Consider the following 15,362-nt stretch of genomic DNA (forward strand, 5'->3'; position numbering starts at 1 on the left):
ACCTTTTGGTTCACCTCCAAACCTTCCCGTTCATCTCCAGCAGAAGCTGTATCAAACCTGCCAGCGCATGGCCAAACTCCGCTCCGATTTTGACTCTGCCCAAAGTTTCGAGGACTTGTCCCATGACTTCTTGAGTAAGAGCTTTGAAATCATGGACGAAGCCCAGGGCTCACTGGACGAGCTGATGGAGTACGCTTTGCAAAGCCCCAAAGCTCTCTTATGGCTGAAGGACCACCTTCCAGTTCCAGAAGAAGGGGAAGAAGAACGGGTGTTAGGAACAGAGGGTGCATTCCCTATTGAAGGGGAAGCGGACCCACTTGACAACAGATGACGGCCGAGAAGAGAAGCATATTATAATCCAGCAAACCTATGACCCCAAAGGCTGTGACGTGACACACTTCCGGTAAAGAAGAGAAAGAGGTCACCTCATCTCCTCGGAACGGATTCAGAGACATCTGAAAACGCTCCAGACCTCCGAACCCAAGGCTGTGATGCGAAATCCCTTCTAACAAGCAGAAAGAGGAAGTCTCACCTTCCAGCAAACAGGACTGGAATATAAAAAACTCTGCAGGGCTACGTTCCAAAACTCTCGGAGAACAAAGGTTTTTCCCAGTGAAGACCCAGGAGGAACACTCCACCTCCATGAAAGATGAAGAGGAGTGAGAGGTGGACATCTTGAAGCTCCAACGGGCCCATGATCCCAAAGGCTGTGATGATGGTGTAGAGATAGTGGCCCCACCTGCACGCGAACAGGAGTTGCAAGACATACTAATAGTCCAACGGGCCTATGACCCCAAAGAATGTTATGAAGGAGCACCTCCTGAGAGGAGAAGGTTGCCCCACCTTCTGGCAATGGGAACGCGGAGGGCTACTTACAAATCCAACAAGCCTACGACCCCAAAGGCCTGTGATGACGAAATCCCTTTACACAAGGAAAAGGAGGAAGTCTCACCTTCCAGCAACAGGACTGGAATCAACTGAAAACTCTGCAGGGCTACGTCCCCAAACTCTCGGAGAACAAAGGGTTTACCAGTGAAGCCAGGAGGAAATCCCACCTTCCATGAAAGATGAAGAGGAGGTGAGAGAGGTGGACATCTTGAAACTCCAACGGGCACATGATCCCAAAGGCTGTGATGATGGTGTAGAGATAGTGCCCCACCTGCCGCTGAACAGGGTTGCAAGACATATTAATAGTCCAACGGGCCTACTGACCCCAAAGAATGTTATGAAGGGCACCTCCTGAAGAGAAGGTTGCCCCACCTTCTGGCAAATGGGAGCGGGAGGGCATCTTACAACATCCAACAAGCCTATGACCCCAAAGGCTGTGATGACAAAATCCCTTCTAACAAGGACGAAGGAGGAAGTCTCACCTTCCAGCAAACAGGACTGGAATATACTGAAAACTCTGCAGGGCTACGTCCCCAAACTCTCAGAGAACACGGGTTTTCCAGTGAAGACCAGGAGGAAATCCCATCTTCCATGAAGATGAAGAGGAGGTGAGAGAGGTGGACATCTTGAAACTCCAACGGCCCATGATCACAAACAAAACTGTGAGAGATGCGAGCACCAGGCCCCCTGCTAGTGAACATACAGGAGGCAAGACATCTAATAGTCCAACGGGCCTATGACCCCAAAGTTGTTATGAAGGGCACCTCCTGAAGAGGTTGCCCCACCGTCTGGCAATGGGGGCGGGAGGGCATCCTACAATCCAACAAGCCTATGACCCTAAGAGTGTGTGATGAAATCCCTTCTAACAAGCAGAAAGAGGAAGTTCACCTTCCAGCAAACAGGAATGGAATATACTGAAAACTCTGCAGGGCTACGTCCCCAAACTCTCAGAGAACAAGGGTTTCCAGTGAAGACAAGGATGGAAACTCCACCTTCCATGAAAGATGAAGAGGTGAGGGAGGTGGACATCTTGAAGCTCCAACGGCCCATGATCCCAAAGGCTGCGTGATGGTGTAGAGATAGTGGTCCCACCTGCTAGCGAACAGGAGTTGCAAGACATACTAATAGTCCAACGTGCCTTGACCCCAAAGATTGTTATGAAGGGCACCTCCTGAAGAGGAGAAGGTTGCCCCACCTTCTAGCAAATGGGAGCGGGAAGGCATCCTCAAATCCAACAGCCTTGACCCCAAGAGTGTGATGATGAACCACCTCCCAGGCGGGAGGATGCTCACCTTCTAGCCAAACCGGTGGAGTGGAACCTTATGAAGATGTTTCAGGCCTACGTCCCCAAAGGTTCTACCGACGAAGCACCTTCTGGCAAGGAAAAGAAAGAGGCGGTGCTTCCACATCCCGAGAAGCAAGTGACTAAGGAAAGGAGCATCCTGAACACCACAGCCAAAGTTCCAATGATAAAGGTGTTTTGTTTGAGAAGAAGAAAAGGTCCAACCTTCCAGCACACAGGGTGGGAACATCTGAAAATCCAGGAAATGGTATGATCCCACAAAGTGTTGCGATGAAGGATTCCCTTCCAGGAAGGAAAACGAGGAAGTGGTGCGCTATTCTGGGCAAAGCGGAAGACATCTTGAAAATCCAGGAAATGTACGATCCCAAAGGTTGCGACGAGGATCCCTTCCAGGAGAGGAAAAAGAGGAAGTAGTGCGTTCTTCCGGCCAAACAGAAGACATCTTGAAAATCCAGGAAATGTATGATCCCAAAGGTTGCGATGAAGGATCCCCTTCCAAGAAGGAAAAGAGGAGTGGTGCGCTCTTCTGGCAAGCGGAGACCATCTTGAAAATCCAGCAAGCTTATGATCCGAAAGGTTGTGATGACGAAACACCATCTAGGACAGAGAAGAAAGAGGTTCGACCTTCTGGCAAACAGGAGGAGTGGACCATCATGAAATTCTTCCAGTCTTTATTCCCAAAAGTCGCAGCGATGAAGCCCCTGCTGTCAAAGTGGCAACCCCACCTCCAGCCAAACAGGAGGGTCAAGGAAGTAGTCCCACCTGCCAGGGCACCAGGGACCAAAGAGTGGGACCATACTGAAAATCCGCAGAAAGCCCTATGGCCCCCAAGGTTGGCAGGGATGAAAGACAACTAGAGACATGCCCTGGGGGCTGGGATGCGGCTTGGACCTCTGCCAAGTGAGTTTGCTGAATTTGCAGGGATTTCCATTTATAAGGGTTGATGGTGTATTCTGCCTCCAAGGGAGGGTTTTGGGGCTTCGGTTAATAAAAGTTATAGAGGTGTTTGGAGCTTCATTTCAAATATGGCTATGCGTGGATTTGCACTTGCCATGTTTTTCCCTGGTCTAAGCCATATTAGCCAGTGCCTGTCTTGTATAATTCAGTTTTCTCCTAAAACAGGAACAAATCAGACTGCCCAATTGTGATATCATTTTGTTTTTCCAATTCTGGTTAAATATCACTCTCCCCTCTCTATTCTTGGTGGTCGTGGGGTAAACCTATTTGTTTGTTGTGTGCCTTCAAGTTGTTTCTGACTGACAGCCGAGCCCTACCATGCTTTTTCTGGGGCTGAGAATACCTGACTCGTCCAGGGTCACCAAATGGGTTTCTATGGCCAAGCAGGGAATCAAACCCTGGGCTCCAGAGTTAATAGTTCAATGCCCAAGCCACTACAACACAGTATTTTTCCTCAATGTGTTGATTTTATCCTCCCTCCTTGCTCAAAAATCCCTTTTGTTCTACATGTTTGATGTCAAACGCTTTAACTGTGATCTATTTGCTTGACACCACAAATCTGGTACTTAAGTTGTTTGCCCCTTCCTGGCCTAAACTGGGCTTTTGGTAACGAAAGCCTTTCTGCACTCTTCTCCTTCCTTGCCCAACAGAGAGACCGAAAGAGAAAGGAGAAAAAAATCGAGGAAAAACAAAGTTCGACAAAGATAAATGGCCTCTTTTTTCTTTAAAAAACAACCCTTTATATTTCATTTCATGTCTGTTTGATCACAAGGGGCAAGGCAAAGGGAGGGGGGAATAGGGGGGAAAGAAATAACGGGACCAAATACAAACGTGCAACGGCATAGGATCCCCAGCAGATAGGTCGTTCTCTGGAGATCGATAGAGGATAAGGGACGGAGGGGTAGGCAAGGAAGGGGAGAGAGCAGGGAGGAAGCCATGACCTAGAAAATGCACTCTACTGCGTGCTTGGAAAACATCTCTGAACACAGGGCACAGCGGCAGAGGCCAGGCCTGCAGGGGTGGCAATTCTGGGAACCCCGGTGCTGTCCCCACCATTATCGCTGCTTCCCCGCAGGGGCTTCTTTTCGTTGGCCCTCAGCTGTCGTCGTCCCTCACCTCTGAGTCCGACTTGGGGGAATCCCTCCCGCTCTGCCCCTTCCGTCTTGGGATAGTACGCGCTCTGGGGGGAACGAGGGAAGAAAAGAGGCAGGATAGAAGAAAGAGAAACAATATCGATCTTTGGCCATGGTGAAGGGGCAAGGGTATATTTGCAATCGTCGGCCTTTCAGACTATGGACTGCAGCTCCCGTACATCCAAGGTGGTTAGGGGGAGATGGGAGCTCTTGTCCAACATGTCTAGGGACAGAGTAGAGGCCCTTTTTAAAAGCATGTTGTAGAATAAGGGGAGCCTATCACTAATTCCGTCGCCTTGAAACACAGGTACCAAGGTATGAGACCAAGGGTTGAGCCTAGTCTCTGCATTTCCTCCTCGCATGGGACTCGCCAGGATTTTAGGTAAAAAGAGAGATCTTTCTTTCCACTGAGGACTACCCTTACTCCCTCCACTCCACCCCTTTTAGCAGGGATTTTCTGTACACAGTCAAGAAGAAGGCTGACATGACAGCACAACACACACACACCTGTTCCAAATATGGAATTCTGAATATGGGTGTCTGAATAGTCAAAGAGCCTGGCTTTTCTTCCCCCGCTATCCCTTCTGATGGAAAATACTCAACAATTTCCACCAGCTGGCTATAAGCTTTGATGCACTTGGTTTTGACCCAACACCGCCACACTCCTTACTCGTTGTGGGTGTTTTCGGGAGATGCCCCTCTCTTGGTGTTTCAGAAGTCCAGTCGTCGTCCCTGTCCTTGTTCTCTGCTATGGCCTCCCCTTTCTGGGCCGCTGATTCGCCCATTCACAGGGGCTGGGAGTCTGTAAGGAAGGGACAGAGTTTAATCCCAGGAGAAGATGGAGGCAGTCTGAAAACAATCACCAGTTAAATGTCCCATTCCAACGGATCAGAGCCATATACACCCCATATCTGGTCTGGTTTTTCTTCTACTGGTCTGGCCACCATGGAGGCCACTTGGCTGTCAGACTGATCTTCAAACAGAGAATCCTGAAAATTCATAGCCATATTAGTCTGGATGTCCGTCTCCAAGGGATCTTGTAGCACCTTTGAGACTAACTGTGCAAAGAAGTTGCAGTCTAAGCTTTCATAGACTTAGGTCTACTTGTGCATCTGAGGAAGTTATGCCATGTCTATGAAAACTACACTACAACTTCTTTCACTCAGTCTCAAAGGTGCTCAAGATCCCTTTGCAGACTGAGCAGAATCCTGTAAGATTCCCTCTTCTGACAAAACTGGAAGACAACACAAACTTTGCATGCCCTTTTCCTCCATCCCGCTCACAATTGTTAAATCTCCAGCCGAGGGTCTAATGCAGGGTGGGTGACAAGTATAGGCCCCATGTCCCTGACCCACTTACATGGCCCTAAAATCACCCAGGGAACACCCCTGTGCCACTGCCATGTTTTTTAAACATGGGGGGGGTGGGTTTTCTTCCTTCCTTCCTTCCTTTTTGCTTGTGTTTAACCACACAACAACCTTTAAGTCCTGTCCCCCCAGCTCCTGAAAAATAGCCGAAATCAAATAAACGAAGGAGAGCTGATGTCAATTCCGTTTTGCCCACAACACCCCAGTGCATCCATTATAGTAAATAATAATAAATATAATATATAATAATAATAATAATAATAATTTTATATTTCCCACTTCTCCCAAGGATCAAAGTGGGATCACATCATTAAAAATGCAATACTAATACAAACAGTGATTACAAAATACTATACTGAGTTACAACATTCTATTAGTGCCTTACTTAAATATCTAATCATAAAATATCCTATAATCACCGTAAGCGTGGAGCATTTATCATAGTCTTATACGAACATTTATCGATCAGCAGTCTTATACAAAATCAGGTGGTTCTGTATAAGAATATTATGAATGGAACCACTTCCTTGTTTAAAAAAAGGCCACCTTGACCTAAGTAAGCAGGAGGTGGGACATAATCATGGCAGAAATGCACCCATGAACCCTAAAGGAACTGGGGAGGAAAAAGCGTTTTATTCAAAAATGCCCCCCTGTCCAACAGGGACACATAGCGACAAAAAGTGAACACAGTACCTTTTCCCCCAACCATTTTGCCATCCTCACTCTGACCTGGGCACAATGCACCCCCAAACGCCATTGCCTTACCAGCATTTGTCTCTCTTCCTCTCTCGGTCCGGCCTTTCCTTGTCTGGCGATTTCTCCTTGTCTTTGTCCTCTTCAGCTTTGTCCTTCTCCGAGGTCGGTCCGGTTGCCTTCTGGTTCGCCCCCACTTTGGGCCCTAGGACACGGGACTTCAGGCATGTGTACACTTCGGCTGCCTTCTCCATCACATCCTTGTTCGCTTTTGTAAACGCCGGATCTTCAAACACAGAGACAAGAGGAGACGACTATGAAGCCCTGCTTGTCAGAGTTCAAAATGGCGGGCCACGGGAGGGACCTATGAAGGAAATCCTCGCCTTAAGGACAACGGGGTCCAACACAGCCGGGAGGTATCAAACTGAAGAAAAACAGCCCTATGGCTGAGCATGGTTGAGACTAGGCTGGGCTCAGCCAGGAAAGAGAGCAGGTCAACCTAGTTTTCCCACAGAAGGGAATCATTTTGTCTGGGGCAATCACACAGAAGGCCCCGTCCTGTGTCTTATCCACCTGTGTCCATAATGGTGTGTGAAACTCGACGAGAACTGGCCCTCCCTGCCTTTCTCGACTCTTAAGTATTTCTTAGAGGAAGAGGTGACTTGCCAATGCAAGAGAGGGAAGTCTTATTCTAAATATGAGCTTAGCAGAAAGTGCAATGCCAGGAGGGAAGGAACACGCACATACGAAGAGGCAAGCGTCATGTATGCTTAGCTAGAAGGATTGCAGACAAAAAACCCAGAGGATGTGGACCATGAAGACACCCTCTCCCCACCCTTTGCCCACTGCGCTACCTTTTTCAGAGTGGCCACGACATCCGTGTGTTTCTGGAGGATCTGAGAGGTGACCTGCAAGCTGCCCAGTTCTTCAAGTGCACTCAGGCATCTCTTGATATCCTAGAGGAAGAGGCAGTGATACAATGAATTTACACAAAGTCAAGGAAGATAGTTCCTACCACCCTTAGAGCCACCAGGAGAAGCTTTCCTTGGACTGTACTAGGACTTCAGACGAGAAGAGTGAGGAAAGGGATTTTATGTTTGGGCATTCCTCAAAGAGAGGAAACATTGGGAAGAGAAACCATCTGTAACAAGTTACTTTTCTGGCTAACAAAGGCATTAAAAAGTCACAATTCAGAAGTAGGAGGAGGACAACTGGGGACACATTATTGATGGAATATACATGTGAGGGGGCCTTAAGAGACCCCAGGGATCTTGGAGGCTACACACTACCCCTGCGAAAATAAAATAAATCAAGGGGATTTATTACCCCAAAATGCCACCTAGACCATTTTAGGTTCAGGACAGGCCTTTTTTTAATGGCAGGTAATGAGCATGTCACTTCATGCTTCAGAAAAAGTCTGTCCTGTGTATAAATTGGCTGGGGGTGAGGGAGGAGATGTGGCAAAAATGTTCGTGCCCCCCAGGAAGGTATTTGGGGATAAAAAACAATTTTGAGGGGGGGGAAAGGCCCCTGGAGGCAACAAAAAGAACACTAGGGCTGCTGGGAGTGGAGCTGCCTACATCTGGTGTAGAGCATATTAGATGGTTGACCCTGACCAGAACATAGACATAGGTATAAAGGGGAGTAACAAAGATATCAAGCATAAGCTCTTAACCAGATGCTCCATGCTTTTGATGAAGTGGACTGGAGTCCAGGAAAGCTTATGCCAGAAACCTCTTCTTCTCAGTCTCAAATGTGCTCCAAGATTCTTCTCTATCTCTTTAAGCTAACTAACACAGCCATGGCTTGGAATTCTTGAACGCAACTAGTTGCAAATGCCAAGTTCCTTGTAATGAATTCCCTCTAGGTGCACACTTAGAAATCACTAAGGTACAACCAAGATATGTAACGCATCAATGAGGTTTTACTGGAAGCAGACACTCCCAGACAAGGCAGAAACTCATTCATTCAATTCATTTGTGCTGATCTTGGACTGTAATAAAGACTTGGCATTCCAAAAAACCAGGCTGTAAACATGCAAGAAGCTGGCTTACTGGGTTATCGACTTTCAGGGCAAACTTGATTTCGCTGTGCAGTTTCTGGAGCTTCTCTTCGATCGTCGGTTCTGTGAACAATGGGAACTTTTAAAAATATGTATGTGAAAAAATATAAAGTGGGCCCTCTACATTTGGCTGGGGTTAGGGGTGCAAGACCCCCATGAAAGGAATCTCTAGGTCCTCCAGCACAAGTCTGTGGTCAACAGCTGCTGGAAGCTGACCACAGAATTGCAGGTGAGGACCTACAAATGTCTAGACACATGTTCTCTCTAGGAATCTCTAGGTCCTCCTGCAAGATTTCTGGTAGATGTTTACCACAGAGTTGTGCTGGAGCATCTAGAGATTCATGGAGAAAACACATTAATTAAATCCGTGAATAATCAAATCCACAAAAGTCAAAGCCACAAATGTGGAGGGCTGACTGTTGTGTATTGCTCCACCACCCTCCATCTTTCATCCCACCACCAAAGCAACTCATTTGTCTCTCCGATTCTCATCTTCTCTTACTCTTCCTCCCTCCTATCTGTCTTCTGCCACCATTTTTACCTTTCTTCTTCTCCACCCTCCTTTCGGGAAGCGAGTCTGACTTTTTCCTGCCTCGTTCCACTTTCACAGATCTATAGAGAGAATGTGAAGAAAGCAGCACTCAAGAAATCTGATCACTAAAAAAGTAGGATTGATGCTCTAGACCAGTGGTCTCCAAACTGTGCCCTTTAAGGGATTTTGGACTTCAGCTCCTATAAGTCTTGGCCATGTTGGCCAATAGTCTGGGATTCTGAGAGCTGAAGTCCAAAATCCCTTAAAGAGCACGGCTTGAGGACCACTGGTCTAGACACTCAGAGCTTTTCCACACATACCAAACACATGTGAGCAGGCAGTCCTCCCGCCCACTCACAACCACAAACCCAAGACAGATAGTGTCTTGGCTAGACTACTGCAGTGAGTTGTGGGTGGGGATGCCCTGAAGTAGAAATAGCAGAGAATGAGGCTGCAAGACTTTTATAACTGACTGCTCACCAAGTAAATGAATGGCTGTTAAAGAAAAGAGGGACTTTTCATGAATTAAACGGCTTGGGGAAGAACGGATTTTGTTCCAGTTGCAGAGTTTGGCCAAACGGCCAAATTAACATTGGTTTTAAAGGATTCGTAGAGTTGAAGCCCACTTGAGGGTAAATGACAGCAACAATATTTAGGTCAATCTATCTGCAAGCCAATTGGGGATCCTCACTTGTTCCGTGGTTTCTCATCTCCTTGGCCCCTCTTCTCCTTCTGTCTCCTGGAAACTTCAGAGGGAGGTTGTTTCTTTGAAGGCTTTTTCACCTGGAAGAGAGAGAAACCCACACCAAAAACGGACAATATAACGCCATGTTTTGGGGTCACCCTGGGCTGTTCCCGTCACAGAAGCAGCTTTGTTTTTTAGTGGAAGCAACCAGCACATGAACACAAATCATAACACAAACACCATCACCACAAAAGAATACAAACACATGCACCTCTCCCCGAGTTTGCTCCCAGACTTCACCTCTTTCTCTGAATCTGAGGATGATGGAGCTTTAGGACGTCCTTTCCTGCCCTTCCGAGGGACTTCAGCTTCCACACTACTATCGCTGTCTGAGTGTTCCACTTCCCCCTTCTCGGCTTTCTCCTTCTTCCGCTCCTTCTCCTCCCGTTCTTGCTCCCGCAGTCGGCGCAGTTCCTCCTCCTGTTCGCGTTTCCGCTTCTCTTCCAGCTCCCGCCGGCGTTCCTCATCACGTCGCTTCCACTCGCTGATCCGGTCCACATCACTGTCACTGCGAGGGAGCAAAAGTGGGAAGTGACAACTCCAGGAAAAGAGGCTCATGCGCATCCTGAGCTGTTCTACAAACCAGAGGCCTGTTTAATTTGTAAGGAACCCCAGCTGGGAGGCATTAATAAGTCAAATCTTAAACATGCTAAATGAGTTACTGTAGGTATGAAGAATTGACTCCAACAGGCTTTGTAAGTGTGGGTTTCCCTAATCCATGCTGAATTTCTGGAGCCTAACAAGCCTAACAAAGCACAAAGGATGGGTCAACACTGCAGAAAAGAAAAGTAGTTTGACAGCACTTTTAACTACCATGACTCTATCCTACAGAATCCTGGGATCTGTAGTTTGGTGAGGCAACCAGACCCGACAGATGAAACTACAAATCCCAAGGTTCCACAGGATAGAGTCCTGGCCATTAAAGTAGCGTCAAATGGCTTTACATCTGCAGTGTGGAAGAGTTGAAAGACTTGACTCCCAACACACTATATGCAAGCTTCTCTAGTTCAGCTGATTTCTTAACTCCAAGAAAACTTTTAAAATGCTGTTTTCCCAATCCATGCCAGATTTCTGGAACCTAACGAGGCACAAAGAACCTAATGAAGCATGAAGAACTAAGTTCAACATATATGCAGACTTCTCCTTGTGCAGCCAGTTTCTGGTATTTAAGGAAAGGCAAAGAATCAACTTCAATAGTTTTTAGAAGTTTTGATTTTTCTTAATCCATGCCAAATTTGTGGGGCACTCTGTGCTCCAGAATCTGCACATTACCTGACAACTGGGGGCTCTCCTAGTAAAATATGCATGATTGAAAAGGATGCTTAGAAAAATAAGCCCATTTCAAAGGTAACCCTCTGCCTCAAATACAAAGCACAAAAATAAGCCTTTTAGATCTTGGAGAGGAACACAAGCAATTGATGTATTCGATCTGAAATATGTGCAGTTTTTAAAAAGACAGCGAAAATTTAAAAAAATTAAAGGGTGGGGCGAAAGAGGAATAGATTTTATCCCATAGAAAAATCCCAAACCTGACAAACAGAAGCAGGCAAGGCCTGTAGGCAGAAGCCAAATAAGGAGAAAACCTCCAGAGACAGATTCAATAGATGTGCACATCTCTCAACACCTGTATTCTCATCAATACTAACATTATCATTAGCATGATTACCAGTGTAACCCTTATTTTCCCTTTCTCTGGGCACGGTTGTTATTATCTGTCAGGCTTCTTGATCCTTTATCAAAGAGGGACAAGAGCAGCCAGGACTGCAGGTTCTTCGAACACTCACCTGTCACTGCTGGAGCTGCTGGGAAGTCTTTCTACCTTTGGTTTCCGACCACGGGGCTTCGGCGGTGGCTTCTCTGCTGCTACAAGAGAAGAAAGAAATGGAAATTGGTACATTGGGAACTTACTGTGAAGGTCCATTCTTGCCAAAGAGAATTCCTGAATGGCAGAGAATTAGCTAGGCGAGAAGAGAACCAATGCATACCCCCCCCCATCCATCCCACGCCAGTCAACAGATCCTAAAGCAAGGTAACCCCGAGGCCAAGGAAGAAGCTGATTTTGTTATCCAGAATGGTTGTCAGATCATAACAAGAGTCCTATTAGATTCGGCTGAAGTTTTGTTTTGCCTACTAGCCTACCCACAGCAGTGGATAGTCGGATGTTTTCAGGAAACAGGAGTGAGTATCCACAGATGACCTTACTATCTAGGCAGGAAAGAAGACAAAATATTCCAGACTTATACTGTCCAGAACAGAAAGGTTATTTCCTTCCAACTCTACTCAAGGAGTTTGGCATTCCAGATGAGGAAGACCGAGCCTGTAGTATTAGTTTTATTAACATTATCCACAGATGACCTAAATAGACAGTATCATAGTATCCACAGATACTATCCATAGTATCCAATATTAGAGTATCCACAGATGACCTTAATATCTAGTAGGAAAGAAGATATAGGTTCTCAGGTGGTACATCAGACTTATACTGTCCCAAAAAGAAAGATTATTTCCTTCCAACCCTACTCAAGGATTTTGGAAGTCCAGATGAGGGAGACTCAGTCTGTAGTAGTAGTATTATTAACACTACGTATTTTACTTATTTATGTCCTGCCTACCTCCCAACAACAGGGACTCAAGGTAGCAAACAATATATAGTGCAGACCCCCCTCCCCCACGGCATAAGGCAAATTCCGCATATGATCAAGCACCATTCATTTGAATAGGGTGCGCCCCCATTGTGCATGGCATGGCGCGTGCCATAGGTGTGAGCCCCATTCACCATATTAGGGCTCACTGTCCGTGTGACCTCAAGCCCGTGTATGGCGCAGGAATGCTATATCTAAAACCATACAGTTTAAAAACTATGAAGAGACTCAATCTCTAATATGTAGAAGCCCTCACAGTCTCCAACTGAATGCAGCCTTAATCCTTTAAAGAAAGAAGCTTCTAAAGAAAAGCCTGCACCACTTTTGCCTCCTTACCTGACTTCCCCTCTTTCAGCAAGAAACATGACAGTTGTTCAAGGAAGCTAAGGGGCTGCTTGGTGAAACAAACTGATGTGAAGGTGATTGGGGAAGAGTTTTGAATGCGTCAACTCACCCTTCAGACCCATACCCACCTACACGAACACCCACAAATGGGCCCAGCTACAGGATCAAAACCAGGTGGCCTACCCGGTTTTCGTCCCCGGGAAGGCTTCTTGACAGATTCGTCTGAATGGGAATCAGACTCCGACTTGGGCGTGGGAGCTCGGGCGTTTCCTTTTTTGTTCTCTTCTTCCTCCTCTTCGTCGTCTTCAGAATCCGCCTTGGTGTCCGAGTCAGAGCCAGATTCAATTTTCTACCAACATGTTAAATAAAAAAATACAGAATAAAATCATATAATCTGGACTTCCCAACAGTAGCGGTATGAGCATTGGACTGTGACTGGAGATCAGGGCTCGATTCCATGTTCGGCCATGGAAACCCACTGGGGAACCTTGGGTGAGTCACACACTCTCAGCCTCAGAAAAACCCTTGTTTATGCATAATTTTAACTAAGTGGATAATTAAGCAGAGCGAGACCTCATTCACAGACCTCTTACCTTTTTTTTCCATCTGCCGGCAGGTGCCCGCCTTGCAGCCCGAGGCGGAGGCTTTTTCTCTGGAGTGAAGTCCTAGGAAGAGAGACAAGGTTACAGAGGAACAGTCTCTGCCTTTTCTTTCAAGCTAGAGAAGGAAAATGCACCATCCATAGAACGCATATAGTCCTCTGGGTTCCCAGTGTGATCCTTGTCCTCCCTACCAAACTCTCCTAAAGGCCCTGGGGAAAAATATCAGTCTAAAATTTACTGAACTGCCTAAATATGTTTTAAAGTGACTGAAGGATCTCCTTCCCAAAAAGCAGGAATATCAGCTCTCTCAAAGGCTCTCTCAGATTAAGGAAGATAAAAGTATGATTCTATTCTGTCTGGTCACACAGCACCAGGAATACTGTGTCCAGTTCTGGAGAACAGAGTTTAAGGGGATGCTGACAAAGAGGAACATGTCCAAAGGAGACAGCTGTGATAGTAAAAGATCTGGAAGCCAAGAATGACTTAGGGAGCTGGGGCTGTTTAGCTTGGAGAAGAGGAGATTGACAAGTGGCATCAGAAAATCAAAGAGTTGGATGAGACCACAAGGGCCATCCAGCCCAACGCAATTCTGCTATGCCAAAAGACCCAATCCAAGCACTCCTGACAGATGGCCACTCCAGTCTCTGCTTAAAAACCTCCAAAGAGAGAGACTCCACCACTAAAGACAGCTATCTTGACACAGCTTAAAGGGATAACATATGCAAGATAGAGCAAGCTCATTTATGGCAGCAAGAGACTCAAACACAAACCAATGGATTCATACTACAAGAAATGAGACTCAAGCTAAGCATTAGGAAGAAATCTTGACTGTAAGAGCTGTCTGGACAGTGGAACAGATTGCTTTGGGAGGTGGGGGACTCTCCTACTTTGGTGGTTTTTAAACAGAGGCTAGAAGTTTTTTAAACAGAGTTTAAACAGAGTTTTAAAACATCTCAAGGATGTTTTAGCGATGGATTCCTGAATGGCAAAGGGTTGGACGAAGTAGCCCTTGTGATCCCTTCCAACTCTTCAAGTCTCTGCCTAAAATGGCAGCTGTGGTGGGATGGTAAGACCTTTGGGATAAAGCTAAAGTGATGCCATATTTACCACTGGACTATGGTTCGTGTCTATCCTTGTCTTAAATGTATCTAAGCATTCAAGAAGTGGGAGGAGTCTTTGGGGATTGTTAAATACTTCTAAACCCCTTCTAGCTCAGAATCTTGCATGGCCATGAGTCCATACATTGCTTCTCTGAAGAAGCATCTTCTTCTCATCAACCACGTCAGGTGATATGAATCCAGAGCATGGTAGGGAAGAGCAAAGGAAGAAAATCATGCCCCTGATCCATCATGTGTAATTCCCTAAAGTGGTGCCAGCCTTGGCCTTTTCCCCTGTGGAAGAAGCAAGTCAGTGCCACCCTGACAAGTCAACTCACCTGGTCGCTATTCTTCTCAGACTCCGAAGAGCTCTCCGAGTTCTCCTCCTCTGAAGGAGACGGACTGGCCTGGTCCAGGTCACTGGAAGATTTCCGAGGCCGTTTCGCTGCGGGCATCTGAAGGAAGGGGAAATGCAACAGAAGCTGTTGTTTCTAAGGCTGGAAAGGGGAGCCACAAGTGACTTCTCTCACTCAACAGAAGGAAAGATGGCAACTCCCACTTCCACCATCTCCTTTTCTTTCCCATAAATTGAGGTAAGGAAAGTGATTTCTAGGTGAATCTGAATGGATTCCATTTTGTTGGACTTCTTCTGAGCTTGGTAAACCTTCTTCATCCAGAGTGGGTTAATCTCCTGGGGCTGCATCAAACCTAAGCCTGCTTGTTCAGCACTTACAATATACCATAACATCATTATATTATAGGAGATAATACAGAAGTAGAGAATGTACTGAAGGCTTTAAGGAGGTATATTTCACCTTTTAATATTTTTTTCCAAAGGAAAAGGGTGCTCCATGGAGTATGGAGGGGCCAAGGCCCAGAAAACAGCTTCAGGGGCCGAATTGTCGCCTTGGGAGACTAGAGAGGTCTCCAGTTTGATCTCGCTCTGCTCTCTCTTATATTTTAATGTTAAGGGGAGAGGCTGTGTTGCTGAGGTAG

At 46.4% G+C, this 15,362-nt stretch overlaps 1 protein-coding gene across 2 annotated transcripts in view; it reads right to left on the reverse strand.

Moving 5' to 3' along the window:
- Positions 1-6,471: 6,471 nt before the first annotated feature.
- Positions 6,472-15,362, reverse strand: part of HDGFL2 (HDGF like 2) — a 14,843-nt gene continuing 5,952 nt past the window's right edge. Inside the window, exons 5-14 of one of the 2 annotated variants that reach the window (XM_042480461.1) lie at positions 14,705-14,821; positions 13,261-13,332; positions 12,851-13,016; positions 11,465-11,540; positions 9,921-10,188; positions 9,627-9,718; positions 8,945-9,015; positions 8,396-8,466; positions 7,196-7,297; positions 6,472-6,627 (exon numbers count right to left, since the gene is read on the reverse strand). In XM_042480461.1, coding sequence (XP_042336395.1) covers positions 6,595-6,627; positions 7,196-7,297; positions 8,396-8,466; positions 8,945-9,015; positions 9,627-9,718; positions 9,921-10,188; positions 11,465-11,540; positions 12,851-13,016; positions 13,261-13,332; positions 14,705-14,821 — 1,068 coding nt within the window. In that variant the 3' untranslated portion in view covers positions 6,472-6,594. Of the gene's footprint in view, positions 6,628-7,195; positions 7,298-8,395; positions 8,467-8,944; positions 9,016-9,626; positions 9,719-9,920; positions 10,189-11,464; positions 11,544-12,850; positions 13,017-13,260; positions 13,333-14,704; positions 14,822-15,362 lie in introns of both variants that reach the window. The other variant, XM_042480460.1, reaches the window with a different exon arrangement.

This window comes from Sceloporus undulatus, chromosome 7, assembly GCF_019175285.1.
Source record: "Sceloporus undulatus isolate JIND9_A2432 ecotype Alabama chromosome 7, SceUnd_v1.1, whole genome shotgun sequence".
NCBI classification, from domain to species: domain Eukaryota; kingdom Metazoa; phylum Chordata; class Lepidosauria; order Squamata; family Phrynosomatidae; genus Sceloporus; species Sceloporus undulatus.